General features: G+C 51.4%; 9 protein-coding genes across 9 annotated transcripts; 4 read left to right on the top strand and 5 right to left on the bottom strand.

Annotated features, from left to right (window-relative positions):
- Window positions 1–44: 44 nt before the first annotated feature.
- On the bottom strand, window positions 45–3,289 carry triA (putative mRNA capping nucleoside-triphosphatase). The gene is made up of 3 exons (XM_032083284.1): window positions 1,392–3,289; window positions 847–1,296; window positions 45–756 (listed from the first exon to the last, which is right to left on the bottom strand). The coding sequence occupies exons 1-3, from the start codon at window positions 3,039–3,041 to the stop codon at window positions 586–588; spliced, it is 2,271 nt and encodes a 756-aa protein (XP_031936598.1). The 5' UTR covers window positions 3,042–3,289; the 3' UTR covers window positions 45–585.
- Window positions 3,290–3,931: 642 nt separating this feature from the next.
- Window positions 3,932–5,989, top strand: BDV37DRAFT_261115 (acyltransferase family protein). The gene has a single exon (XM_032083283.1). The coding sequence runs from the start codon at window positions 4,202–4,204 to the stop codon at window positions 5,822–5,824; it is 1,623 nt and encodes a 540-aa protein (XP_031936597.1). The 5' UTR covers window positions 3,932–4,201; the 3' UTR covers window positions 5,825–5,989.
- Window positions 5,990–5,995: 6 nt separating this feature from the next.
- BDV37DRAFT_261113 (WD repeat protein) lies at window positions 5,996–8,619 on the bottom strand. Its single transcript, XM_032083282.1, has 4 exons — window positions 7,542–8,619; window positions 6,882–7,485; window positions 6,750–6,821; window positions 5,996–6,686 (listed from the first exon to the last, which is right to left on the bottom strand). Exons 1-4 carry the CDS (start codon window positions 8,307–8,309, stop codon window positions 6,268–6,270), a joined length of 1,863 nt encoding a protein of 620 aa, XP_031936596.1. The 5' UTR covers window positions 8,310–8,619; the 3' UTR covers window positions 5,996–6,267.
- A 163-nt stretch (window positions 8,620–8,782) lies between these two features.
- On the top strand, window positions 8,783–10,590 carry BDV37DRAFT_261112 (putative pantetheine-phosphate adenylyltransferase). The gene has a single exon (XM_032083281.1). It carries the CDS (start codon window positions 8,966–8,968, stop codon window positions 10,190–10,192), a length of 1,227 nt encoding a protein of 408 aa, XP_031936595.1. The 5' UTR covers window positions 8,783–8,965; the 3' UTR covers window positions 10,193–10,590.
- Window positions 10,591–11,616: 1,026 nt separating this feature from the next.
- On the top strand, window positions 11,617–13,560 carry BDV37DRAFT_7449 (F-box domain protein). Its single transcript, XM_032091161.1, has 2 exons — window positions 11,617–12,057; window positions 12,116–13,560. The coding sequence occupies exons 1-2, from the start codon at window positions 11,706–11,708 to the stop codon at window positions 13,222–13,224; spliced, it is 1,461 nt and encodes a 486-aa protein (XP_031936594.1). The 5' UTR covers window positions 11,617–11,705; the 3' UTR covers window positions 13,225–13,560.
- Window positions 13,501–16,699, bottom strand: BDV37DRAFT_7521 (putative regulatory protein Ral2). The gene has a single exon (XM_032091170.1). The coding sequence runs from the start codon at window positions 16,530–16,532 to the stop codon at window positions 13,896–13,898; it is 2,637 nt and encodes an 878-aa protein (XP_031936593.1). The 5' UTR covers window positions 16,533–16,699; the 3' UTR covers window positions 13,501–13,895.
- Window positions 16,700–18,109: 1,410 nt separating this feature from the next.
- Window positions 18,110–19,475, bottom strand: BDV37DRAFT_7422 (peroxiredoxin). Its single transcript, XM_032091154.1, has 4 exons — window positions 19,187–19,475; window positions 18,716–19,077; window positions 18,405–18,657; window positions 18,110–18,350 (listed from the first exon to the last, which is right to left on the bottom strand). The coding sequence occupies exons 1-4, from the start codon at window positions 19,207–19,209 to the stop codon at window positions 18,314–18,316; spliced, it is 675 nt and encodes a 224-aa protein (XP_031936592.1). The 5' UTR covers window positions 19,210–19,475; the 3' UTR covers window positions 18,110–18,313.
- A 916-nt stretch (window positions 19,476–20,391) lies between these two features.
- Window positions 20,392–22,515, bottom strand: BDV37DRAFT_275419 (major facilitator superfamily domain-containing protein; the record flags this gene model as incomplete). Its single annotated transcript, XM_032085397.1, has 9 exons — window positions 20,392–20,501; window positions 20,556–20,631; window positions 20,679–20,704; window positions 20,742–20,773; window positions 20,815–21,286; window positions 21,349–21,786; window positions 21,817–21,933; window positions 21,999–22,126; window positions 22,175–22,515. The coding sequence occupies 9 exons, from the start codon at window positions 22,513–22,515 to the stop codon at window positions 20,392–20,394; spliced, it is 1,740 nt and encodes a 579-aa protein (XP_031936591.1).
- An 836-nt stretch (window positions 22,516–23,351) lies between these two features.
- BDV37DRAFT_7326 (PUA-like domain-containing protein) lies at window positions 23,352–25,626 on the top strand. The gene is made up of 6 exons (XM_032091135.1): window positions 23,352–23,847; window positions 24,136–24,274; window positions 24,366–24,647; window positions 24,700–24,717; window positions 24,773–24,889; window positions 24,953–25,626. Exons 1-6 carry the CDS (start codon window positions 23,773–23,775, stop codon window positions 25,246–25,248), a joined length of 927 nt encoding a protein of 308 aa, XP_031936590.1. The 5' UTR covers window positions 23,352–23,772; the 3' UTR covers window positions 25,249–25,626.
- The last annotated feature ends 237 nt before the right edge of the window (window positions 25,627–25,863 follow it).

Raw genomic sequence — 25,863 nt, 5'->3', positions numbered from 1 at the left:
ATTAAAATATTGAAATATCAACTGTTCTATCACATTCAGGCCTTTGAGTTAGCTGCGCACTTTAGTCACAGTAGATATATTAACAAACCCTCTGTCTGATATAGTGCAATGTATTCATATATATTATACAAATCGTAATAGTGTCACAAGAGAAGGGTAGGTAAGGGGGAAGAGAAGTGAAACACATGTTCCTAACCATGAGAAATCCATATGGAATCTGAACGGCTGGATGAAGACCAAGAAGGATGGGGAGGGAGAAGGAAAGAACGAAAAAGTGAAAAAGAAAGGGCGTGACGCATCATTCATCATCTCTTTCCATGAGAAGGATATATGTGGTTGACAATTATTAAAACATATAGGTATAAAGTAAATCAATCAGGCAGAGAATGTACCATGTGAACTTGACTTTTGTTTTCCATATGCAGCTCTCATAGATCCGTTTGTTCTTCTTTGGGATCTTCAGGGCCGTCGTCTTTCTATGTTACGTGAGAGGCAAGAAAAAATAAAAAAGGAAGAAAACCATTTGGCGGCGTAGTGTGCGATGTAAACACGAATCGACAATAATTTCAGGGGTATGAAAAAGATTTATGGAGGCACTGCTCGTGCAAGGATGCGAATATTATCCACAAATCCCTTAACAAGCTCTTCGTATTGGTTTTTAGGGTCGCCAGCCATGGCGAGCTGACCCTGACGGCGGATCTCAGCGGCGGAGATTTCAACTTCGAGTTCATGTTCGAATTCACCTTTGGATTGTGGCTATACAGCACATATTAAGTCAGAAGTGTCTCCAATCAACTGGTGGATAGCTGGCCATCCAGTGAAACCGGGTGAATGTAAGCGACTTACCTCTGATTTGGCCACTTGTGTCAGGTCGATCTGGTAAGCCAGATGTCGATAGCTCATACGATCCTTGTTTCGCTCTCCGCCGCGTCCCCGACCGGGATCTACCACGGTGAGGTGGCTGACATCGCCTTCGTAGCTCATTTCCAGGTTGACGCTAATTCGCCAATCGACACATGTGCGAGGACTGTAGACATCAAGGTCGGCAATCCGGCATTTCACGATCTTTGCGAGGACCTCGCCCGTTCGTTGGTCTAAAGTTACTCGCACCTTGGGTTTATGGCGAGGATTCAGATTCTGCCTAATGACAGGAGGAAGCTCTGATGGTGATATTTCGTAAAAGGTATCCCGCTCTTTCTTGTGTGCGTACGATAATGGAATGCGTCCTGGGTTAGCTTGCGGCATAGACATCTTCACGGCTTCGTTCAGAAAGTTATTCATTGCCCGATGTTGTGCCTACTCAATGGTCAATCGGTTATTCAATAAGCCTCAACTGAAGTGAGTGACTCCGGTTGGGGAATGAGGGCGGGGAAAAATTTTTTTTTACTTACTAACGTCATCGTGCTCTCGAACGCAGTTCGCAAGCGGGTGTTTTCCTTATTCACAATACCTTCGGTCGAAATGGGCAAGAGAAGTCTCTCACCCCTGTCCATGTCAACGAGCTGTCCCAGTTTGGCTTCCACCTCGATCATTGCTCCCTGACCGGTTCCTGCCGTACCAGCAGGAGCCACAGACGCGTCGTTCCTCATAACCACATGTTGGAACAAGAAATCGCAGACCGCTTTTGTGACCTCCTCGTGCGGGATGTACCCATAGATCGAGGGTTCCCACGGTCCTAAGCTTCCTGCCTGCGCAGGCTCTGGAGGCCGCCGGGGGGCCGAAGGGCCATTAACAGGTGGTGTCTCGCTTTTGGGTTTGGCCGGAGAATCTGCAGCGGAGGCCTGGGCGGAAACGTTTTGTTGGCGCATCAGAAAAGGATTTTGCGTTGAATTTCTGGCATGCTTCGGGATCGGTGGACAGCGGTTCGGGATCATCGGAATCCTCCCTTTGGTGCGTACTGATCTTCGGGCATAGATTGGCGGTTCTTCATAACGCCTCCTCTTCACTCTGGGAGCTTGCGGACTTGAATTGGTCCTTGCGTCTGGAGTCAGGTCCATCTTTGTTGGCAACGGGCGGACTTGATCGATCGCAGAGGAATCGTCTGTCAGAGACTTTCGAGCGGGCGGTGAGCTGTCAAAGTTTGAGACTGCTGGGGCAGGTTGGGGTGTTTGGCGGTTGGGTGAGCTTTCCTTCAAGGAGACACCATTTTCGGTGGGCTTCGGTTGAGAAGAGGCCGCCGCTAGGTCGGTGTATCCGGCCGTGCTCCCTTGCCGAGACCCAGAAGGAAAAGCGGTTTTCGGACTAACACTCTCATCCGAGTCCCTTCTGTCGGTCGCCGAAGAATTTTGTCTCGGGGTTTGTTCTAGCGGCCTTGAATCCTGTCGTGAGACACGGGGTATCGCCGTTGGCGACATATGAACCTGAGCGTCCGAACCCACCCACGGGCTCGAGGCACGATTTGACAAGGATTCATGGCCGGAGGATTGGGGGCGCGCCGATGGGGGCGTTTGACGGGTATAGGATGCAGCAACAGAAATAGAACCTCGCGGTGTATTGGGTACGGAACCTTGGGCTGGAGGGGGGAATTGCTGTGACGGGTAAGACTGTGAAGCAGCCGCTGGCGGGCTTTCCCTGGGATGAAATGAGTAGGTGGAGGTAGACGAGGGGGTCAGGACAGACTGGATGGATTGCGAGCGCTGCTGTGCGAAGGGCGACTGCTGCTGCTGGGGCTGCTGCTGGGGATGGCCATAGGTAGAGAACGAGTCACGCGAGGCGGAGGAACCATAGGGGGGAGGACTCGGGCCGCGCTGAGACTGTGCGCCTGCAACCTGTGCGGAGGGAGGATGGTATTGATAGGGCGATTGGAGCGATCCATAGGAAGAAGAACGTTCTGGGGAGGCATGAGGACGTTGTAGGGGTGGAGGCTGAGGGGGGTGACTCGAGTAGGCAGATGGATAGGAGGAGGTCCGTTGTTGGTCGCGGGGAGCATACATGGGATCCGAAGGCTTACGCGACACTTGCGACGGAGACTGGGGAGGAGCAGTTGGTGGAGCATCCGACGTGCCCGAGGCATCGTTGTTCATAATCGTGCGCAAATCCATGATGGCGAAGGGATTTTGTTGGTGGAGTCGATCGCGATCTTGGTGGTGGAAGGATTCTTCGTGGTACAATAACGAATATAACGTACGTAGCTTGATGGAGCTTCGGGAGCTGCGACCCTCCTTCCACAACACCCCGAACTAACCGGGGTAGAGGTGGCTCTTCGACAAGAAAAAAGAGTAAGGGGCGAGGAAATGGTGTCACCACATGGAATCGACTCGAGCGGATGGGGTTGTTGCAGAGAACGCCGGAGAGCGACGGGGGAGGTAAAAGGGAGAGAGAAAAAGAAGAGAAGGAGAAAAAGAATAGTTGGAGATAAGCCGAACTTGGTTCAGTCGCGGGATGCGGATGTCGTGATTGGACGGCACCTCGACTATGAACTGCTATAGCTTCACAAATTATTCAAAATAAAATAATATAATATAATATATCGAGCAGAAGAATGTATCTCGAATGTAGACGATTATATTCTTCGATAGAATGGAAATCATTCATTTATCTCTCAATTCCAATGCGACTTTCGGTGTCATTCGCCATTCCTATAAATCATTTGATATTGTGCTGGATCTCTTATACTGTGTAGTCTGGTTCAAACGACTATAAAATTACAGTACCCTCTTTCAATCCCGCAATGTGTTCTTAAATTAAGGGCAACTATTGTCCTCTCCTGTTTTTTTTTTTTCTTTTTTTTCTTTTTCTTTTTCTCGTTATCTTTCTCTTTCGCGTTTGCTTCTTCTGAGCTTCTCTTCCTTCATTTACAGATCCATCGCTCCTTTTTCGCTTTTCTGGTCCCGTTCTGCCTTTCTTTCCGATTTTGAATATTTCTTGGCCTCTATACAAGTGGATATCTATATCTATATCTATATCTATATACGATCCAGATCGGTAGTTCACCCCGCCAAATCTTGTTTCGACTGTACCCCCCCCTTCCTCTCGAAGTAAGGGCTTGTTCTCTATCACCTCATTGCCATTTCACCTTCGATCGGTGGATGTCGATCCCTCGCAAGGCCACGTTGGACTGCCGCTTGCGGTCCACTGATGGTTACGCAATCACTTTCCGCATTTAATCGGGAATTCTTTGCTATCGAGAATCACCTCTCCTGAGAATCTTCGTGGGGAGGGAATTGCGCCTCGACCACATTCCTCTCAACCCGTTGCTGCGATGTCATTTAACGGTCGGGACCAGGATCTTCGATCCTCCCCCGCGACAGACAACATTCCCCTGAATGATCTAGAGTCGGGAGCCAATCGCGACTCCCAAGAATCTACGAAATGGACGAATATCACCGATTTCACGCCGTCGCACATCCTTTCCGATCCCTCAAGTCGTGTCCAGGACTTCACCAACAATTGGCAAGCATATTTGGAATCATTTTTGGACAAGCTTGCGATCGCCATTACGCCGAGTTATTTGCAGCATTTGGTCGGCGGCCAACCGCCCGAGCCCTCGAAACTTCATGCCATCGCAGCGCTGGACGGTTTGCGCGGCTGGGCCTGTCTTCTCGTGTTCAACTTTCATTTCCTCTTCACATACACCTGGAAAGTTGCGGTCGGATGGGGTTTCAACCGTGAGAATTACAACCTCTTCCAGCTGCCCATCCTCCATATGTTAGTATCCGGCCATATCATGGTGGCCATCTTCTTTGTGATCTCTGGATATGTACTTTCCTACAAACCTTTGAGAATGATCCGCAGTCGATCATGGGAACAGACGTTCACCGTGCTGGCCTCCTCTACATTCCGCCGTGGCCTCCGACTCTATATCCCCTCAATCATTGGCATCCTGATCGTTATGCTGGCCGTGCGATTGGGTGTATATGACTATTCGCAGAAGGTCCTTTTCGAAGGCCACACGATTCAGGGCACCAATGAGCAGCATCCGCCTATCATGAAGTCCTTTCACAAACAGTTCTGGAACTGGTACTCCACAGTAGTCCATCTAATGAACCCATGGGATTGGGCTCTGTACTACAATCACTATAATCCACACCTATGGACCATCCCCGTGGAATTCCGTTGCTCAATCGTACTATTCCTCACCATCCTGGCCACCTCTCGCTTAACCACTGTCATCAGGATGTCTCTGGTCAGCACACTAGTCTGGTTCTGTATGCGCTGGGGCCGTTGGGATGTCGTTCTCTTCCTAAGCGGCATGTTGATGGCCGAAGCGGACCTGATCAACGGCACATGGGAGCGCCCGGCAGAAGGTGAAAAGCCATGGAGCGTCCGTTTCCCAACGAAGTACCACCCTTTTCGACTGTCCAATCGCAAGCTATGGATTGCGCTTTTCATTCTCGGTCTCTATTTCGGCTCGGCCCCCAACACCGGCTACAGATGGACCCCATTCTATATGTGGACCTGGAGCATCACCCCAAAAACCTATCCCGAACCGCACCGGTTCCCACAAACCATCGGGGCAGTTCTCATCGTCTTCAGCATCAACCATTCGAAAGACATCCAGAAACTCTTCACAAACCCCGTCTCCCAGTACCTCGGCAAGATCTCCTTCGCCTTCTACATCGTGCATGGGCCTATCCTGCACTCGCTCGGGTACTCCCTTATGCCCAATATCTGGGCGGTGATTGGCAAGGACTCCAACTTCCAGTACTGCCTGGGCTTCCTGATCGGTTGGCTCATCTGTCTCCCTCTCTGTCTGTGGGCTGGTGATATCTACTGGCGCGCGGTGGATATTCCGAGCGTCAAGTTCGCCCGGTGGGTGGAGGATAAGGTCATTGTCAAGACGACAGGACAGGAGAATGGTAGTGCAAACTCCCGTCGCGAGTGATTGCTTCTCCAGGTTCTGTGTGATTGTCGCGGAAATGAGCTTTATTCGATATTTGTTTTAGCGAGCGCATCATGATGTTTATATATTGTCTCTGATGACTTGTTCTGTCTTTGATTCTTTATTCCCTGTTATATATCATGCCATCTGTCCGGAATAGACTAGATCACAGTAGTTACATATACCCCTTTGTTTACCTGTCCTTGGGGGGGCTGCTATCCTATCCTAGCAGAAACTTCAAAGAAAAAAACATTACACATCCATGCATACTCTTACTGTCCAATCGTTCATTCATTCATTCACTCATATATCAGACCGTACCATGTCGCTTCCATGGTCGAACGATGCAAGCCAGCCGTGGCGGGATAATTCACGGAACAATGCAACAGGATAAATGGCTGACTGGTAGGCATGGGAAATAGCGTCTAGTAGATGCGTCAATTCTTTCATAGTGCAACACCCCAAACTCCCCGTCCACCGCACACTCCTAACCAATCCCGCGGATGCCCTGCGCCGGTCGTCCCGCCTTGCGGTGACCAGCTGATGTTGGAGACCTCGTAATCACACTGCCACGCGGCAGCAGGACCACGCTCCTGGGTAGTCGAGGGCGCACCGGGGGTGTGCACTGGAGGCGGGACAGACGCGGCGTTGTGCTGGTTGATAAGGTCCCATAGAAGAACGCAGCAGTCGTCTGCACCGGAGGCAAGCACGCCACGGCGGTTCGGGGACCACTCCACGCAGTTGATGGAGGAGCCATGGCCCTTGAGTTCTAACAGGGCCTGGCCGGGTTGGCGAACGTCTAGGACCCGGACAATGTTGGAGTCCTGAGAAAACGTAGCTAAAAGGTGAGCGTCATGAGGTGATGCTGATTTCGTTAGTATCAGATGATGTTGCTTTATGACAGGTAGGTTGGCTGTCTCTCACATACCTGCGATTCGGAGAAGCGGTGGAGGCCAGATGGACGCAGGGGCCGAGGGGCTGCCATTCCCGGGACTGACTACTGTGGACGGAATCCCTGTTAGCTTTTGAAAAGGGACAGGGTACTGTGAATAAAACCTACATTTATCACTCTTTTCCGTCGGTTCGTAGATGATAGTGCTGTGTTCTAGACTGCGGAGATCAAACATGCGCACACTGCCATCGGCACCGCAACTGACAAAAACATCGACGCTATTTGCGCAGAATCGAACATCATACACTTCTTTGTCGTGTGCAATCAGCTGCGTCTTGGCGGTGAGTGTAGGGATATCCCAGATGGTGCAAGTCGTGTCGATGCTGGACGTGATAATCAAGCTTGGAGATATCGTGTTCCAGTCGAGCGAGGTAATGGGGGCAGTATGCTCGGGAGATTTTGAGTTTGAGAGTAACGCCAACGGAGAAAGTTTAGCGGAAGGCGTATCCCTTTGGGTCGCCGATCGCGTAATCGAATTAGAGGTCTGCACCGGCTGGTTCGCAGGCAGAGACCATAACCGCAGATGGTCACCCGAGGTCGCCAAGAGGTCGGTAGACTGCTTTTGAGATGATGGCGGTTCCCAGAGTATCCGCGTTACAGGGTACGAATGTGTGGCCTCTGCCGTTTTGACATATTCCAGCTTAATCTCGCCAGTTGCTGCATCCGGTGTATCTGGGTCTGGTTTAGTCCAGTGGGTATCAATGATTTGTATCTGAACTAAGTTAATTTCATCTGTAGGAGGAGAAAACAAGGGAAAGAGAGGCGCACATAGTTGTGGTTATCTTCTAAATAACTTCCAAGCGCAATCTTGCCTCCAAAGGAGCCCGAGTTTCCGGGAATGGGCCATTTACACCAATCCACCGCATATATCGGCCAGGGTGCAATATAGTTGCTATTTGACGGCACTTGAGTATCTCCATTGAAGGGCAGTGACCCGGGGCTGGTGATAGGATCCCCAAGAAGATCGCCTGTCGGCCGGATATCGGCCAGTCCCAAAGGAGAGTATTTCGCGCCTTGCGGAGTATGAGGTGGGAACCCAGCACCCGGCGATGACCCGTATCTAGCATTTGCCGGGCTGGATCTCGAGTGTCCATGAGCGTTGCTCATGTTGGAGCGGGGCGTTGTCGGAGGTTGCTGCGGCGGCGGCTGTGGCTGCTGTGCCGGTGGTTGCTGGAGTTGCGGCTGTGGCTGCGGTGGTTGCTGCTGCAACTGTGTAGACAATTGGGAAAGGGTAGGAATGCCAGATGGGGCGGTATTTATGGACACTGCTGGGGGGCGGTTGGCGTTTCCTGGCTGAAGCGCGCCTGGGAGAGCCGTGTTATTGCCGCCGGCCCCATATTGGCTGGGCTGGGAGCTCGTGGGGTGGACATTGATGGACGGAACGTGGTTATCGGCGGCTGTAGGGAATTCATGGGACATGGACTGTCGTTGTAAGCTGGCAGCTCCCATACCCCCAGACGGAATGTGCAGCTCCTCTGGCCGGCCATAAGTTGTCGCTCGTCGATTGGGCTCGAAGGGTTGCGATGGGTTCGACATGGTACCGAGGCCACGATGTGGAACGGCAATGGATTTTCTCCTTCTAGCGATAGACTGCCAGTCCCTGACAGTGAAATTGCGAACACAATTCCTCCGATCGTTTTCCACCGTCCGGGGTTGCAGTTGAAGGTGTTTCGGTTGTTATCCGACGGGGCTTGGAGGCGGGGAGAGAGGGATGCGTAAGCTAGGAGCTCTGGCTACACCAAGGGCATACGTGGTCTTGTCTGAATCACTCGGTACAAATGGCCTTGGAGGTAGCTCAGCAGAACATCCTAGAGCTTTGGAAGAGGGACAGAGGCAAGGAAGAAGCGGGCGACGGGCATAAGAAGGGATAACGTTCATCCACGATTGATTGATTGACTTGGAATGTCTCAGGACCGCTGAGTCAGCCGGCCGCGGGGGTGTGATTTCCCAATACATTTATTTAATTGATTTGATCTTTAGTGCCAATCAATCCGACTACTAGTTATTTCCGTCTCCCCCAGACTCTGGAGGACGAGAAAACAACTACCTACACTCCAGATCGCCTGGAACAGGAGATTCTCACTCCCGGTACCCTACTTTGAACTTCACACTGCTACTTTGATTTTCCGCATAGCCCTCCTTGTCCCGTCCCAGTGTTTCTTCGTCATACCAAACAGCTCCCCGCATTCAGTATGGCTCTAGATCGCATCAGCTCGGCCTCGGCATTGCTACTGCTTCCACCCCCACCAGCGGCGTCGTTCGAGCAGTGCAGAAATGTGTATGAGTCGCTTCTATCTACAGTTTTCACCAAGCTTGCTGAACTCAATGGTACCAACCACGCTGCCATCTTGGATATTGCTCTCTTTCTTCCAGGACTCCAATCACATACCCGTCAGCCTCGGGCTAAGTTGTTCAAAAGTCTCCAATGCTTGTTAGCAAATCTCTATAGGCTCATTGGAATAGTCTCCGTTGAGAACAGTATTGAGCTGGATGCCCCTGGTGGTATCAATGCGCGAGTCATTCTGCTTGATTTGGATACCGTACATCCTTCCAGGAAGGACTCCTCTCAGGCTTCGCAGATGGGACCCATCCTAGACTTGCAAACCCTTGCGACATCAGCTCGTCCATGGGACCGAATCTATTATCCGGATAATCAAGTAGGTCAGAATCTAGCAACGGCCTTCAGTAGTATCTATTCCCAGTTTAAGGACCCCAATGCTGGGGATCTGCATTCCATTTCCGGCGCCTCCAACTGGACATCTTCGGAATCGATTGTGGCGCCGGACGACTCACGAGGAAGCAAGACACATCATTCGGTTATTGTAGGCGGCACCTTCGATCACTTTCATATTGGACACAAGCTACTGCTCACTGCCCTAGCGTTGGTCTTGGATCCCGTTCGGGATGCCAACCCGGGGAAAGAGGCGCTTCTGACAATTGGCGTGACTGGCGATGAGCTACTCGTGAACAAGAAGTACGCCGACTGCCTGGAAAGCTGGGATGAGCGATGTGAAGGAGCTGCATCCTTTCTGATGGCCATCATGGACTTTTACCCTCCCGACAAAAACGCCACACATACCGAGCGGGTCACGCAGCCAGGACCCAATGGAAAATACAATCTGATGAAAGTACGGTCCGGATTGACACTGAAACTTGTGCAGATTTCCGATCCTTTTGGGCCTACCATCACGGAGGAGGACATTAGCGCTATCGTGGTCTCCCAAGAGACTCGCTCGGGAGGTGCCGCGGTCAACGACAAACGTGCAGAGAAGGGTTGGAAGAGGCTCGATGTGTTTGAGATTGACGTGCTTCATTCCAAAGACGTGCCGTCGAGTGATTTCGAAGATTTTGCGTCCAAAATCAGCAGCACGGATATCAGACGGCAGCGGATGGAACAAGCCAAGAGGGAATCACGTTAAACGATTGGCTGGAGACGGGAAATTGCTTTTTCATAGCTCAACCTATGCAGCCATCAGTTATTCGTCACGGACATTTTTCATGGTCACACTTGCTAAGCAAGCACACTTGCGGATTGGGCCCCATCAACATTATTTGTACATACATACATACATACTTCATGAGTTCCCCAGTCCACGTCAACCAACGAATTGCGCTTCCCTGGGGGTGATTGATCCTCTTGTCGCATTTCTCGTGGGACGGACAAATGACGAGGGCGCCAATGAGGCTATCCGGATTCCTGTAAAACCATTTCCAGCGCCTTTTTTTTTTTTTTAAACCATCCATGTTATGTATAGCGTGTGTGGTGCTAATAACTCCGAGGGTTTGTTCGCATACCTCACTTTCCCCACCCCTTTCCCCCCCTTGTCTTGAATTTCTTGTTTAATTATTATTATTATTATTTTCTATGATGATGAGTTGTTCTGCTGGTCGTTTCTGAAGCTATTGGAAAAGAAAGGCTCCCCCCGGAGATCTTATCTTCCCCCAATGTTTGGGGTTGTGCAGCCGGGCCGGCGACTACTGGACGACGATGCATGTTAAGTGCATGTTGATCCTTTCCCTCTCACAGCAGATTCGCCCACCCACGCGGTAATTGTGGCCTGTGAGGCCATGCCATGCAATCCATTGTTGTGACTTCGGTCGATTTTCTGCATGTTGGCTGCCAACTTGCTCCATGACGTTCGAGTTGTGCTGCAGGCTCCGTGGGTAGTGTGGCCATGGGCTTCGCGCCAGTCATCTAGGCTTGCAGCTACACCGCGCCACGATTCGCTTCCCAGGCGGGGTTCGTCTGCAGGTATCTGACTCTCATGTCGCATCATCTTCCCCCCTCCATCATCCTGGGCCTAGCCCACGATCACTCTATTCACCAATCCTTCTCTTTCTTTGTACCCTTTCCTGCAGGTTCACGCTGGGTAACCGCATGCCCTTTCGATCATGTGACCCTGGTGTGTGTCAGTTCGTGTCCAATATCGCATCGGTGTTGGCCCGGGGGAAATGCCTTGGGTTCGATATTGACGATGATCCCAGTCGCCCGGGTTAGGTATGGTCCATGTGGGACGCTCTAAATCTTGTCAGACATGCCTCCGTGCTCCAAGCGCGGTCTCGGTGGCCCGCCTACTCTGCAGTTGATAGAGAGTTGTCTCTCTAGGGACTGGAGAGGGGATGTATCATTTTACTCTGGTCTTTCTTTTTCTTTTCTTTTCTTTCTTCTTTTCCCCTTCCTGCTCTCTCTACGTAGGTTTTTCTTTTCCCCCTTTAAGGCCCCTGCTACCTTTCACTCCTTCTTTTTTGCCTAATCTACTTCCCGTTCCTTCTCTTACTACGTAGAGTGTTCGCCATCAATCGACTTTCGTTCATGCACCCTTCCATGAGGTGCGCCTTCCTCCTCGATTCCCTTTGACCAGGCCGGGCTTCCATGTTGTTGCAGGTAACCAAAGCAGCCGGAGTCGCGGCTGCCCTGCTGAGAAAAAAGCCATGGACAGACCACGGCGCATTGACGACCTTGCGGACGAATTGATCAGTCACATCCTCTCATTTATCTTGGGATCAGAACCTTCCTCTAACGATACCTCCCCGACGAACAGCCACGTTTCCGACATGCCCAATGGCAGCTCCATCAGTGCGCATGGCGAAACGTCTGACTTGGACCGATTCAGACTGGTGTGTACAAGGTTCAGGCGCATCGCCACTCCATGGAAATTCCCCCGTTTCGTTCTTCGCTTTTCACGAGATGGGTTTCGGAGGTTAGAGGACCTTCTGGACATGCAGCTGGCCTGCCATGTCAGATCCTTCACGTACATGGTGCGACCCTTTTACCAAGGAAGCGGTACCGTCTCTACTAATTCGTTAACACTTGCACGGAAGCCAAGCTGACAAGTATCTAGACTGGTCCCCTGTCTTGAAAGCGGTAGAATCGCAGAACCTGGCAATTTCACAAGTACATAAGAGCCGGCGTGAAGACCAGGAATACATCATCACTGGGGGCCATGATATGCTACTCTTGCGCCGCGCTATATCTGCGTTCTCGTCTCTGCAGCAAATTAAACTGCTTCGGTTACAGGACGGGGCGGACGAGCAATTGCTAGATTATATACGTGAGCAATCTTCAGCAGAGACCGTTTATTTGGACTGGGAGCCAGCTTGCACGCGGGCTGTCACAAGCCTAGCGACTTCTCTGTTAGAATCAAACTGCAGTGCTATTCGTTTCGTCGGGCCTCAGATTAGCCCAGAGTCCGCAGCGAAGTTAGCGCAGACACCTTCACTAACGCTATCTACCTTAGGCGCTCGATTAACGAGCTTAGATGTCACATTTCATTCCTCCAAAGACATGACGAGCAGCATCAAATCTGTCTCTAGCGTCTTCCATGACTTCTTTCTATCCGCAAAGAACCTGACGTCAATAAAGTTAGGTTTTCGAGCCAATGTACCTCTCGATCTCTCGCTAGAACTCATTTTCCACCGCCTACAGTGGAAAAGGCTCCGGACTCTCAGCATTCAGGGCTGGCGCCTAGATTCGGAAGAGGTTATCTCCCTGATCCGCCGACACAGGAGACAACTACGCGATATCGCACTAGCTGACGTCTACCTTCGCAATGGGGGCCGGTGGCGGGATATCCTGTCCGTCCTGCACGACGAAATGGATCAAGTAGAATGTATTTATCTACGAGACATCGATTACGCAGACCATCTGGACTCGGACTCACCAGATACCAATGGCCATGCCAGTACTTCCAGCACGTCGGTCCTCTCCGTCGTCCCCGAACCTACACTCGCCCTACCTCCTTACCGTACCAGTTTCACTGCGGATTACCCGCCTTTCTCTCCCTGCGGAAGCACCCGACGTTCATTTTCCGAGACAACTCTGGAGCGGTTGAGAGCACTCACGGTGGATGACCTGGGGGACAATGGAGTGAGTGTGAGACGCGAGCAGGGGTTGCTCTGGGAGGCGTGGGTACTCTCCAGCCCTCGAAACATGTTACGACAACGGCAATAACATAAGCACTGCTCTACGATTTGCATAATGTTGGGAATGTAATGATTGATTATTTTCTGTATGCGTCGCATCGTTTTCAAATAGTTCGAAAAGGCGCGGAGCAGTCCTAGACAAGCCTGAAGATATGAGAAGATCTGGAGACCGGTAGCAGTGTCACGCAGCGTCACGCAGTATCCTAGAGTTTTATAAGTGATCATTTTCGCTGCCAGCATCATCAGCTCTGTACATCCATGGGGGGAAAGCTTTGATGAACACATCAGCTAACCAGATCTGCAAATTCTTGGACGAATCAAGTTCTACCCATAGATTACCCACGTATCGCTACTGATTGGACAAATGCTGTTCCATTACCTGAACAACTGGTATTGAGCTTATTCAATAATCCTAACCGATGGGAGGTGTACTATAAACAAAACCCTGTCGATGCGCAGAATCACACATCCCAGCGTTCACGTGCTGTAAAAAGAAACAACGAAAATTCTATATATTTCAATCAAGAACCTCTAAATTTTCATCGAGATCATGACAGGCAAGGTAAGGGGGTAAATGAAGCCAGAAGCCGAAACATCGCTATAGGAGCGGGGGGAAAACCGGAAGGAGGCAAAAAGGGAGAGAGGGGGGGAGGTAAAATAAAATCATCGCAGAAGATAGTGTCCTGGTATCGATGTGAATTAAGCGGTTCCTGCCGAGGGAGGGTTTTCTGGAGGAATAGATACGGGACCGCTTGTGCTCGCAGGTTTGGCGCTGCGTTCGCGCAGTCGACGACCTTCCATGAGGCCGCGGAGGCCGCGCTTCTGTAGGCCGATGACGCTGCTGAGGTCGCCGGTCCAGATCTCGCGGTTGGGGCGGAGCTCGGCGTCTGTGTTGCGACGGCGATGGGAGTGGGCGGCGTCGTCAGTGTCGGAGTGGTCGAAGCTGGTGTTTGTGGAGGCGGAGGTGGCCGTGCTGGCGTTGCTGATGGAGTCATCGCGGTCGCGTTCGAGGTTGGTCGTGTGGCGCTGGCGACGGCTGAAGATGTTGGTGTTGATGCGGAGGGGGATGCCTCTGGAGCCGCTGGCGGCGGCGGCGCTGGTGCTGCTTGCGACGGAGACGCCGGATGTGCCGTGCTCCGTGTCTGAGGAGTCTGACGTGAGGTGACTGTTTGATGTATCTGTTCCTGTGCCGGCGGCCGAGTCGGTGCTGCCGTGCACGCCGTTCAGGGCTTCCAGCGTGCCTCCTGGTCCGCTGGTGAATCCGGTGCCTCTGCCGCCACCTGCGGCCATGGCGGCGGCATTGAAAACGGCGGCAGCGTTGCGTCCGTCAAGGGCTTGGTGTAGTCGTTCGACGGTGGCTTCCAGGAGACCGTCCACTTGGTACGGTCGCGCAAGCTGGAGAAGGGAGCAGAGAATTTGGGGCGTGCAGAGGGCGGAACCCGCGGGTGGGAGGGAAGACGTGTAGAAGTAGTAGACGAGAACCTGGAGGGTGAGGTAGGTATGGGGCAGGTACAGCACACGGGGTCTAGAGGTGGGAGGTAAACTATGGGCAGAGGGTATCTCAAGATTCGCTAACAGTGACTTGGAGGGGTTTGAATGATTGCTGACGAGAGTGGTGGCGTTGGAGTAGGTGCTGTTCGGGCCGATTGACGGGGTAATTGTGATGCTGGAGTTACGGTTTGGATACATCTGGAGCGCTGGGCGCAGTGTGGCAGAGTCAGAGACCCCATTGTCAGAAGATTCCCGTAGAAGTTGGATAAAGTATGGGCCCCATCTTCTAGTCAAGATGCGTGAGTTGACCGGAATGCGCTCGCCTCCCACCGCTTGAAGCTCCATATCCGTCATCTCGGGGAGAGATTGGGCGAGTCTTCCCAGCTCGTCAGAGGCGGATGAGAATGGTCTTCCACCCGATGTTAATTTAGCCAGCTTAGGGTGGAGAGATGCAGGGACTGCAGGGGAGCTATGAGAGATGTATCCGGACGTTGGAGCGGTTCTGCACGGGTTATTGTAGAGCCCGAATGCTTCCAACTCGACCATGCACACATGCGAGAAATTGAGTCGTCGGTGGTTGTAATCCTCAACTAGACTACGCTTCCGATGGCCGAGAATCACAAAGGTGTTCCTTCTCGCCCACAGGATTCCGCGATTCCAGCTTCCCTGACCGAAGACTGTCCCACCGGCATCGATACGGCCCCAGGTGAGCGTCTTCAGGTCCAGTGCCCACAGGGCGTATTCCTGCTTGGAGGAGGTCAGATACGTGCCACTGACCACAAAGTGTCCGTTGATAACGCCGCCACTGGGGAACCTCAAGCCGGGGGGCGATGCTTGGCTCTGCATCGGCTTCTCAACCAAGCGACCGTCTGGTAAACGCAGCTGAAGCTCTAGTTTAACATCTAGGAAGTTGTAGTTTGAATAGATCAGCATCGGGCATCCCTCTACTTGCGACTCCTCCACGGGCTCATGTGCTTCTTTATCGATTGAAGCGGACCCGATGTCCGAGACGTTTATACCGGCCAATGGGGCAACCACACTACGATAAGCGCCGCAACATCTTCCTAGGGGACTTGTGTTGGTCCACTTCAGACTGCGAAGGTTGAACACGCTGATCTGCTCAATATAATGATTCAAGCTGTCCTGCCCTCCCACCACCACCATTTCTGCGCCACCAGAACCATCGATGTCTACACCGATTGAGCCCTGGTGAGGATTTGACGATGCGGGGTTGTGATGGATAGCCGAAAGAGGCGCAGTGGCCGACGTAAAGTGAGCACTGGAAGGCAAAATTGTCGCACAATGGGCATATCGTCCCTCGGGCGTGTCGGTAGCAGGAACTCGAGTCCATGTTCGCGAAGGCACATCGAATATATGTATATCAGACATCACCACCACCTCTGGCTGCGTCTCTTGTCCCGTAGAGCCATTGGGTGTGATATCCTTGGGTGACATACCACCATAACACACCAGCTTGTTGTCTCCAAGAGCACAGACACTGTGAAAATATCGCGGACGGGGGATATCACCAGTGGCATCGATCTTTGTCCAGTGACGCCGAATCAGGTCCAACTCATATATGTCGGACGTCAATTGCGGGCGGCTCTTTGAGAGAACACGGCCGCCAAACACGTAAAGCTTATCGCCTAATATAGTTGTAGTCGCACCTACCAACGGATGCGGTTCTCTTCCGGTTGTCCGACGAACATTGCACACCAGACCTGACAAATTTATGGGACCCGATGCTGAAGACGGCTGTTGTTGTCCAGGAGAGACACCGGAACCTGCAAGATCCTCCCGATTCGAGTCCAGGTATCCCAGACTCGACTGACTCCGAGACATCATCGTGATAGTGGTCGATTTTCACTGGTACGGTAGATGTATCCCAATGCCTATCGTGTTGTAGATTGATTTCGCTCAAATTTGACGGCCTACGAAATGTCGACTCGACGTCGTAAGTAGAATGTTTGTCATCCAATATTCGAACTTGTCAGAACAAGGTCAGGTGTCAAAACGGACAGGGTATCATAACACTCGTAAACCGCAAACAAAGTAGGAAGTAAAGAACTGTCGCTCAAATGACCGTCTGGGCCCAAGGCAGGCGAAGGGTAGATCGAAGGTGTAAATCGTAATCGTCGCGATCGTTTTGCTCAGATCAGGGGCCGGGCGGGAGGTGTGATGGGACCACCGGTGGATTCGTTTTCCCCGCGGCTACCAACCCAGACGCTCCGTCGCGAAGGATCCAAATCAAGCCTCGGCTTGTGGACGCTTTTCGGGTTGGCTGCAAGAGGGGTCCTCCCAGTGAATCCGCCGTATATGCAGAGAAGGTGTTGTTTTCGAACGGTGCAGAGAGACAAGGTGAACGGAGAAAGTGCGGGTTTCAAGGCGGTCTCCGAGAAAAAAGTGGCTCCAGGCACACTGCGAAAGTGGAGCTTGACTCAGCGATTTAGATTTATCGCTCCCAACGTTAAAAGTCAATCGTTTTGACAGGCGACACTAGAAGCATGAAGAACAATTGGAAACACTTAGCGACGGAGGACCGATATGGGCAGTCTTGGTGCCAACACAGACTCACTCACTCATTCAGCCGTATCCCGACCCCACTAGCTATCATTCCCATACATGGCTTTTTGGACTTGATGCTGGTTTTTACTTTCGCCCCAAAACAGGGGATGTGTTGACAGGGTCTTTGAAACCGTCGTCTCTTCACATGCGACCTGATTTTGTTGCACTGATGATGATGTGAGAATAAGAATAGCCTGTCTTCCTGCTTCTCCTCTCCAGGTCGCTTATAATCGCGAAGAGGCTCGGCGCCCGGAGGATATCTGGTAGACCAGACGCGCTCAGATCTGACAAGAGATCAGACGGATATCTTCGCTCTACCTCATCGTTCAGTCATACAGAAGGTGAACGACAGAGAGGTTGAACAAAGAAGAGCACGTCGCCCGTCCACATTCCCGCAAGACTTGAACCGCGCCCAATCAACGGCCACAGCACTCAGCCCGGGCAAAGGCAATCGTAAAGTATCGCATGTGTGTAGGAGTAGGGATGGATGAATGGATGGGATATATACGAGTGGTCATTTACCTCACCGACTCGAGGTAGACAGGTGTGACTGTTTCCAGGCAGTGTTACTATATTTACTCAGCGGTTCGCTTTGTATAGTCCTATCTCGTCTTTTGATTGATGGGTTCCTCATGCAGTCTTATGCAGGATGACATCGATTGCAGAATGGTTCTTCCCTCATTCTCGCCCCGTGGGGCGCAAACTTAACACCACCTATTTTGTCTATAGATCAATATATCTGGCGTAAGGACAGTGGAGCGTCCATGTCCCCTACGCAGGAACATTGGTCACCCTGCCCACACTTCCTGCAAGGGGTACACAAACCCTAGGCTCTTACGGGTGGTCTATTATTGCACTCGCTCCTTAGGGAGTTTCTACGCTGGGCTCGTAGCAAAATGTTCAAATGCTGTCGTAAGAGGTATCATATTATTAGAGATGCTAAGCCGTGACTGTCATACTCTTTTTCATGAGAAAGCTCCCAACCATAACCACGTCAGAACTGGTTATTCCTCCTGGGAACAGCTAGCGGGAAACGGTTGAATGGAAGACTGCGTCATAATTTACTCCTTCTTGTTGAGGTTGGTGAAACGCAGGTAACTAGTCAACAAGATTAGTACCAATCCCCCGCTCAGTTGGAAAGGAAATACTCACGGCTTGACCTGGCGGATTTCACCGAACTTCTTCTCAGCATCCTCAGTGGAGACAGGAGGGGGGATGACAACATCATCACCGGGGAGCCAGTTGATGGGGGTGGTGACACCGTGCTTGTCAGTGGTCTGAAGAGCATCGACAACACGGAGAACCTCGGCGGTGTTACGGCCGGTAGAGGCAGGGTAAGACATGATCAGACGGATCTTCTTGTTGGGGTCGATGATGAAGACGGAGCGGATGGTCAGAGCGAGACCTGCAATGCCTGTTTAGCAACTCCAAGTGCCATCCAAGTGGTGAACACTACAACATACCCTTGGAGTCAACGTTGGTGGTGTCCTGGTAGTCAACCATGTCATAGGCATAGGCGACCTTGCGCTCGGGGTCGGCAATGATGGGGAAGGAGAGCTTGGAGCCGGTGACCTCATCGATGTCCTTGATCCAGAGCTTGTGAGACTCGGTGCCGTTGGCGCTCAGACCGATCAGCTTGACTCCACGGGCAGTGAATTCGGGCTCGAGCTTGGCGAAAGCGCCCAGCTCGGTGGTGCAGATGGGGGTGAAGTCATCCGGGTGAGAGAAGAGGATAGCCCAGCTGTTGCCAATGTAGTCGTGGAAGGAGATGGGGCCGTTGGAGGAGTCAGCCTGGAAGTTAGGGGCAGTAGAGCCGAGACGAATGCTAGAGTCCATTGCCATGTCAGTCTCCGACTGAGTTCCATGTTGACGGTCCTGACTCCTGAAGTCATCCAGGAGGATCGAGAATGAATGATAATAGTAAGGGAACTTACGGAGCAGCACGTTCCTGAGCCATTGTGACGAGTAAAGGAGGTATCCAAGTAAGGATGAAAGAGGGGTTAGATGGTGAGGATGATGCAGAGATGCGAAAGTAGATGGAGAATGGAGGGGGGAAGGAGGACCTTGAAATAGTTTTGGCGGCGGGGGAAGTACTGGATGAATGGATGTACCTTTTCCGGGGACCCAGACTCGCGTTCCTCTGTACTCTGTCCTGCGGTACTACTAATTAGTACTAGATACTACTGACAGCCTAAGGTACCCTCCAGCCCTTCAGCTTCTCGACCCCTCCAGATCTTCCCCTCCAGAGGTTGTTCGGCGAATGACCGTCTCGTCGCTGTTCCTCCTCCAAATCACGCAATTGACCACCGCCCGCGGGGCAGAACGATCCCCATTGGCCAGCCATGAGCTCATTCTCTGGTGGGCTGTTTAGCGCATCCCTTTTCGGAAGTGCCCCACGATGCAGTCAACAACCTTGAGGCCGCGGTTCATGAAGATATCGGATTCTGTGACTATATAGTACTAGTGATAAAAGTTAGTATATTGGAACCAATGATCTGTCTGGACTGGCAGAGAAACCCTCCCGTCGACGGAACATTTCAGTGGCTCAATCAAAATGTGATAAAAGGGTGGGAGTTGGGACCGTCCCCGGACTTCCATACCTCTACTACACTGTACGGAGTACCTTCCAGACATTTGATGCCTCAAATCCAATACGCTGTGCCAAATGATCAATCGGTATCTTTCAAGTCCCCCTTCTTTCCAAAAGCTTTGAATACCCCTCCTTGGCTACGTCCATCTACTTGGGTTTATCGGCCGACTGCTGACAAGAAAAGAATAGTTCGGCCGACAATGCCAATCACAAGGGCCAATGGACACGGTTGAAGATGGCGCCATTTTGCACATCACCTCCCGTCATATGCCCGATAACTGCGCAAGTGATAAGCCAAGATGGTGCACCAGTACTCGTAAATAGGAAGCCGAGATGAAGTGGACGCTCCTTCTTTATGATGTACTATGTAGTACTATTTGTGAATCCTGAGGCACCCCTGACCGGCACTTTGAAGGCTCGGTAATTAAACCTAGATTGATCGAGGACCCACCCTGCTCTGTACTACTAGGGCTATGTCCTTATCAGAATGGTCTTATATACAACGGTAGTTGTCTTCATGGCGTTTGTTCATCATGGATTGGAAAACGATTAATGCTGTCGAGCGAAGCCAACATTTTTTGAGATCTTGATCTCAATGGCATGTCGTGTCAGCGAACCTAGCCAGGTTTCCGAGGACCCTAATGTTGATTCATGATTTCCTAGAGATTGTTTAGCGATACGCCGATGAAGATGGACAGTCTGGCCTCATACACTTGCAAATTTACTTCTGGCACGGATTTGAGGTCCATAGAATACGAGGACCCAGGGCACGATTGTCAGAAGAACGCCCTGTTGGTGTTAGTCTGAGTCACGGGATAGAGAAATGTCTTGCTTACAATCCCCCCAAGAAGGCTGGAGGCCGCTGGATAGCCCAGGTTGTTGAACATCGCATTGGTAACCAGCGGGAATATGGCACCCATAACATTTCGACCTGAAGGCCCGTCAGCATCACCGAGTTCCTATCGGGGGTACAAGCGAGACGAACAGAATGACTGCGCAGCAATCGCTGAACTGGCGTATCGATGATAAGTATCAGCAAGGTAGTTGAAGGCGGCCAAGTAGATGGAGAAAATGCCTATTGTGGAACATCCCACAGCAATTGTCGGCACGATCCACGGGACCGAGGAAAACGATGTCCATCCAAACCAGAATAGACCAATAGGCAGCATAATGGACTCAACGCATGTGAAATACAAACGTCCTTCTGGGGTGCTCGACATCTTGCCAACCCGCATCGCAAACTTCTCCTGGTAGATGCTCAACGGGGTAGCCAGCAGTGCACCGATAGATACCGCTGCAAAGACTGCCCCGGTCTGTTCCACATTGAAATGGTAGTTGGTCGAAAAGACGATTGGAATCGCAATGAACTGGAGATACAGGACCGCCCAGCTAAACGAGACCCAAAGTGAAAAGAAGAAAACCACGGGTTCTGTGAACAGGAGGTCTTAATGGGTTGGTCAGCTATGCTTCATGGTGATATTACCAGGAGGAACGTCTCCCACTTACGGAACGGCCTAACGCAGGATATGGTGATCATCTTAGTTATACTCTCCCGCTCTTCATCGCTTTTTACCTTCCACCGTATGCGTCTGGGTTGTTGTTTTCCCTTGATGTCGTTGTCTGAGCAAAACACAACGCCAACATAGCCTGCACTTTCCAGTGCGTCGTAGTACTTATTGAGGGCTTTAGCTTTTCGGCTTAAAAGCACGCTCCCCCGAGTTTCGTTGAGAAAGACAAAGAGGACAATCATTAAGACTGCAGAAGCAATGGCTTGGGAGTAGTGGATCCAGCGCCAATTGGCATGGTAATCTATGAAACCAGGAATGAGTGGCCCCAAGCCCGTCCCAAAGAGAACTGCGCCTGAGAAGCACGACATGGGGACATTGCGGTGTTCAGCATGATATATATCACTAATGACGCCGCCTACCATGGTCGAAAAGGTAGCTATAGGGGATAACCAGCGTCAATCTGAACTGTAGTACAGCAGGAGGGGTACAAGGCAGGGTAGCTTACATCCGCCAACACCAAGAAAAAACCTTGCCACAAGCATGCCAGCAAAAGATTCCGTGGCACCGCATCCGATCAAACACACTACCAGCCAAAGGTATTAGTTTTGGTTCCTCCATAGGCCAAGCTGCGGAGGTAAGGGAGCTGACCGGTAAAAACAAGGCCGCTAGACACAAAGATAGGTCGCCTGCCATTAATTTCCGAGAAGGGTGCCAGCACCATCGGAGCGATAGCGAAGCCTAGGGTATATAGAGAAATTCCCAGGTTGTATACAACCCTGCTCACATTCCACTTGGCCGTCAACTCATCAGATGGTGGGGTATACGATCCCGCAGCGTAAGCCGACATAGCTGTTACGCAGCAAGAGATAATCGTGACGACGGTCTTGCGGGATTCGGCCCATAAGAAGGGTGAAGCGTACTTTGTGAGATTGGGGCATGGTGGTGGAGACGCTTGACCCGGCTGCGGGGAAGAGATGCCCATGGGGTGTGGCAAGGTTGTGTCAAAGTTGAGATAGAGATATTCAACATCTTGATCCGAATCTAGTGTGTGGCTTCTTTGGTCTTTATGCTGCTGCCCCTCTTGATCACCATGTTCCCTATTGTATTCCAGTGCTTGAACGCCATCTGAGGTCGGATCTGACTGCTGATTGGGTACGGTATGCATCTTGGCTTCTCTAGACCTTAGTACTGGCGGCTGGGTCTTCAGCCTAGATCTATCCGGCGCATGTGGGGAAGTGTAAGACAATAAATATCCTCCCAGTTACAAAGGAGCAAGAACAAGCCAAAATCATGATCATTCATAAGGCGTCGATTAGTGACCCACGAGCGCAAGTGACTCTATGGTTAGTAAGTGTTGCGAAGGGAAAGTTAATGCAAGCGGAGGTGGAGAACGGGGGATCTACTCTGGAAGTATCCCGGCGCAATCGCCGATGATCTGACCCGTAAAGTTGTTGCTAGTTCATCCGAGTCTCCTCCGGAGTATACATAGTATCGTATATGTAGATTTTCAATCTTTTCTTGTTTTTGCTTCTCGTTCTATGAAAATCAATTCTGGTACATACATGCGCTGTTCAAACACGATCGGTCAAATACAAAGGATAGCTCGACACTGACAGCTCAGAGCTGCACGCGAGAAATGTTCCAGTCCCGCCAGTCGGAGATGAGCTCTTCCTCCCCGACGGTTGCATCCGGAAATTTTAGTTCAACGGACTATCCGTCCGAGGTGATGCCATAGCGTTTGATCCAATATTCCCAGGCTTAGATAATCTATCCGTCGGTATATATCCATCTGTTTCAGATATATCATATATATGACATTGCTTGGGTACTATTCAATAGATATGTAATCTTGTTCATTAGGATTGGAATGAAATTTCCTCTCTGCCTGGGTCCGGTAAAACCATCACGTAGAAAACTACACAGATATCGGATAGCACACCGATGGATACTGTGGAGTATCCTTCACGCTGACACCACGTGACTATGATCGGCTCGGGTCCACTGGCGCGCCGGCTCGCGTCCAGCCCAGTCGAGCTTGTCCCCGTCCCCCCAGGCGCAAAAACAAAGCTTCAACTCATGTCAGTGGTCCCTGCCTAGGTTTTCAGGTTTCTCCGTAGGTGAGAAGGACCCTCATTCCCCCCCGATTTTTTCTTTCCCTCCAGGGTTGATTCTCTGAGATAATTATTCGATCGCGACCGACAGCGGACCGATACCAACACCAACACTAACACTAGCATAGGATTGACTGTCGTTCCCTTAGGCGCGTCTCCTCATCTCCTCCCCGCCTCCTGTCTTTTGACTGGTTGGCTTACCTTGTCTCTCTCTCTCTTATCGAATCTGCCTTTTGTTTTGATTTTCTATTTCTGATTTCTCCTCACACCCCCTCACCTCCCACCCTTTTATCACCCAGACTTCTCTCCCCATGACAACAATGCCAGTCAAGAAGCGCAAGTCCGAAGGCGCACCTGCGGCCGAAGAAAGCAATTCCCCAAAACGAGTGCGTATGCCCGACGTGTATCGCGGATTATCTTTTCCTCCTTCCTGTTTTCCCGTGATCGGCAGGTCCGACGTGAGGCGCGTCATGCGATGGCCCATCATAAAAGGCAATTCGCGACCCCGGCTCACTGACGCCCCATTCCTGGTTTCCGCGTTGGATTTTCTCCTTCCCTTCGTAACACAAGACAACTCTCCGTTTGATGGGATAAGGGAAAAAGAATCCCGAACAAGGACGCGACCCATTACGTGCATTTCCAAATAGCGGGAACTAATGTCATCGTCTCCGCAGGCTGCTATCCCTGATCCAGCTACAGGAGAGAAAAGGAAGAGAGGTCGTCCTCGCAAGTACCCTGAAGGAAGTGGCCCCAAGCCTTCCCCGGGTCCTAAAAGGGGCCGGGGCCGTCCTCGCAAGGACCCGTCTGCCAAAGGTACGCCTTATCATATCTCTCTTCTGCCCATCCTCTCATCTCAGGTGCAATCGAGATGCTTCGAGAAGAGGATCCGCTAACCTGGCTTAAGATACTCCCACGAAACCGAGTACTCCCAAGGAGGGCAAGCGGCCAGTCGGAAGGCCTAGGAAATATCCCGCTCAGAATGGGGCAGACACCCCAACAAACAGAACCACGCAACCGAAGTCAGATTCTGCAGATGCCAAGGGTGAAGATGAGGCGGATGATGATGATTCCAGCCGCTCATATTGGTTGATGAAAGCAGAGCCCGAGTCGCGCTTAGAAAAGGGCGTGGATGTTAAGTTCTCCATTGACGACTTGGCCTCGCGTAGCAAGCCGGAACCCTGGGATGGTGCGTGATATACCCCTATCCTGTAGCCAAGTCAATGCTAACCTTCTGCTAGGTGTACGGAACCCTGCTGGTAAGGGTGATCAGTAAGCTAGCGATATACGAGACCACAAGCTTACGATGTCTAGCAAGGAACCACATGAGAGAGATGAAGAAGGGCGACTACGCTTTCTTTTACCACTCGAACTGCAAAGTGCCCGGAGTTGCGGGCTATATGGAGATCGTACAAGAGCATACACCAGACGGTCCGTCTCAATTCTGTTAATTCCCCAGTAGCTGACGCGATGGCTAACACAAATTCACTTCAGAGTCTGCATTTGACCCTGCACACCCATACTACGACGAGAAATCTTCTCGAGAAGACCCCAAATGGGATGCGGTCCACGTCGAGTTCCGACGCAAGTTCCAGAACTTCGTCTCGTTGAACGACCTCAAAGCTCACGCGAAGGCGGGAGATCCGCTCGAGGATCTTCAGGTCCTAAAACAATCCCGACTCAGTGTTTCCCGCGTTACCAAGAAGGAATGGGACTTCATACTAGGGTTAGCCAAGGAAAAGGAGGAGGAGTCATCGGAGGCAGAGAGCGCAGAAGAAACCAGCGAGTAGAGGAAGATACGAAATCTCTTTTTTCACTTTGATGTCATTCCATATTTCTTTTCCAGTTCCTCCAAAGCGACTCTGGAATGAGTCATAAAGCTCGCTGTGAGCGTCTTTGTTTCCTTGTGTACAATGAACGGGTTCTTGTCTATTTTGAGGTGTTCCAATAATGTGAATGGTCTTTTCAATGATCACCTGCTGCTCACGGGTCAAGATTTGGGACGAGACGCTATCGACTGCTAGACTGTGATTCTCCGGCCTTGCCTGGTACAGGCTTCCTTCTCAGCATAGCTGTGTCATTCCCACCATGACTGTAGACGATCTATAGACCAGGACATTGTATGCGTTGGCAGGAAGATACTACGAGGTAGTACTAGAATGGGATCGGCAACTCCGACGGCGGGAAGCTGGATGACCTGCAGATGATTGGAGAGCGAGTCTGGCGGGTCATTACTCCAGAAAGCTGACCATAAGGAGGGGAAGGCGGGGAATGCCTTGGTCCATTGGAAGTCGGATCATATATATGCACGGTGATGTGTGATGAGCGGATCCATGGCTCGGTGGCCGCGGACGGCGGACGAAGAGGTTGCGGTGCTTTTGAGCTTTGATCTCAACAGATCGGGT

This window comes from Aspergillus pseudonomiae (genome assembly GCF_009193645.1).
Source record: "Aspergillus pseudonomiae strain CBS 119388 unplaced genomic scaffold BDV37scaffold_100, whole genome shotgun sequence".
In the NCBI taxonomy this organism is placed as follows: domain Eukaryota; kingdom Fungi; phylum Ascomycota; class Eurotiomycetes; order Eurotiales; family Aspergillaceae; genus Aspergillus; species Aspergillus pseudonomiae.
Note: the sequence above shows the minus strand (reverse complement) of the source record. Positions and strands in the feature narration are given on the sequence as shown.

What these genes read in the sequence shown, in the direction of transcription:
- triA (XM_032083284.1), bottom strand. Translation starts at nt 3,041, where the DNA reads ATGGATTTGCGCACGATTATGAACAACGATGCCTCGGGCACGTCGGAT. An exon ending in TCGAGAGCACGATGACGTTA is followed by an intron (nt 1,297 to 1,391) that starts GTAAGTAAAAAA and finishes ACCATTGAGTAG; the next exon opens with GCACAACATCGGGCAATGAA. An exon ending in CACAAGTGGCCAAATCAGAG is followed by an intron (nt 757 to 846) that starts GTAAGTCGCTTA and finishes TGTGCTGTATAG; the next exon opens with CCACAATCCAAAGGTGAATT.
- BDV37DRAFT_261115 (XM_032083283.1), top strand. Translation starts at nt 4,202, where the DNA reads ATGTCATTTAACGGTCGGGACCAGGATCTTCGATCCTCCCCCGCGACA.
- BDV37DRAFT_261113 (XM_032083282.1), bottom strand. Translation starts at nt 8,309, where the DNA reads ATGTCGAACCCATCGCAACCCTTCGAGCCCAATCGACGAGCGACAACT. An exon ending in GACGGAAAAGAGTGATAAAT is followed by an intron (nt 6,822 to 6,881) that starts GTAGGTTTTATT and finishes TTCCGTCCACAG; the next exon opens with TAGTCAGTCCCGGGAATGGC. An exon ending in ACCGCTTCTCCGAATCGCAG is followed by an intron (nt 6,687 to 6,749) that starts GTATGTGAGAGA and finishes TAACGAAATCAG; the next exon opens with CATCACCTCATGACGCTCAC.
- BDV37DRAFT_261112 (XM_032083281.1), top strand. Translation starts at nt 8,966, where the DNA reads ATGGCTCTAGATCGCATCAGCTCGGCCTCGGCATTGCTACTGCTTCCA.
- BDV37DRAFT_7449 (XM_032091161.1), top strand. Translation starts at nt 11,706, where the DNA reads ATGGACAGACCACGGCGCATTGACGACCTTGCGGACGAATTGATCAGT. An exon ending in ACCCTTTTACCAAGGAAGCG is followed by an intron (nt 12,058 to 12,115) that starts GTACCGTCTCTA and finishes ACAAGTATCTAG; the next exon opens with ACTGGTCCCCTGTCTTGAAA.
- BDV37DRAFT_7521 (XM_032091170.1), bottom strand. Translation starts at nt 16,532, where the DNA reads ATGATGTCTCGGAGTCAGTCGAGTCTGGGATACCTGGACTCGAATCGG.
- BDV37DRAFT_7422 (XM_032091154.1), bottom strand. Translation starts at nt 19,209, where the DNA reads ATGGCTCAGGAACGTGCTGCTCC. An exon ending in GCTCAGGAACGTGCTGCTCC is followed by an intron (nt 19,078 to 19,186) that starts GTAAGTTCCCTT and finishes AATGGACTCTAG; the next exon opens with CATTCGTCTCGGCTCTACTG. An exon ending in GAAATCCGCCAGGTCAAGCC is followed by an intron (nt 18,351 to 18,404) that starts GTGAGTATTTCC and finishes CTTGTTGACTAG; the next exon opens with TTACCTGCGTTTCACCAACC.
- BDV37DRAFT_7326 (XM_032091135.1), top strand. Translation starts at nt 23,773, where the DNA reads ATGACAACAATGCCAGTCAAGAAGCGCAAGTCCGAAGGCGCACCTGCG. An exon ending in AAAGCAATTCCCCAAAACGA is followed by an intron (nt 23,848 to 24,135) that starts GTGCGTATGCCC and finishes TCGTCTCCGCAG; the next exon opens with GCTGCTATCCCTGATCCAGC. An exon ending in ACAAGAGCATACACCAGACG is followed by an intron (nt 24,890 to 24,952) that starts GTCCGTCTCAAT and finishes AATTCACTTCAG; the next exon opens with AGTCTGCATTTGACCCTGCA.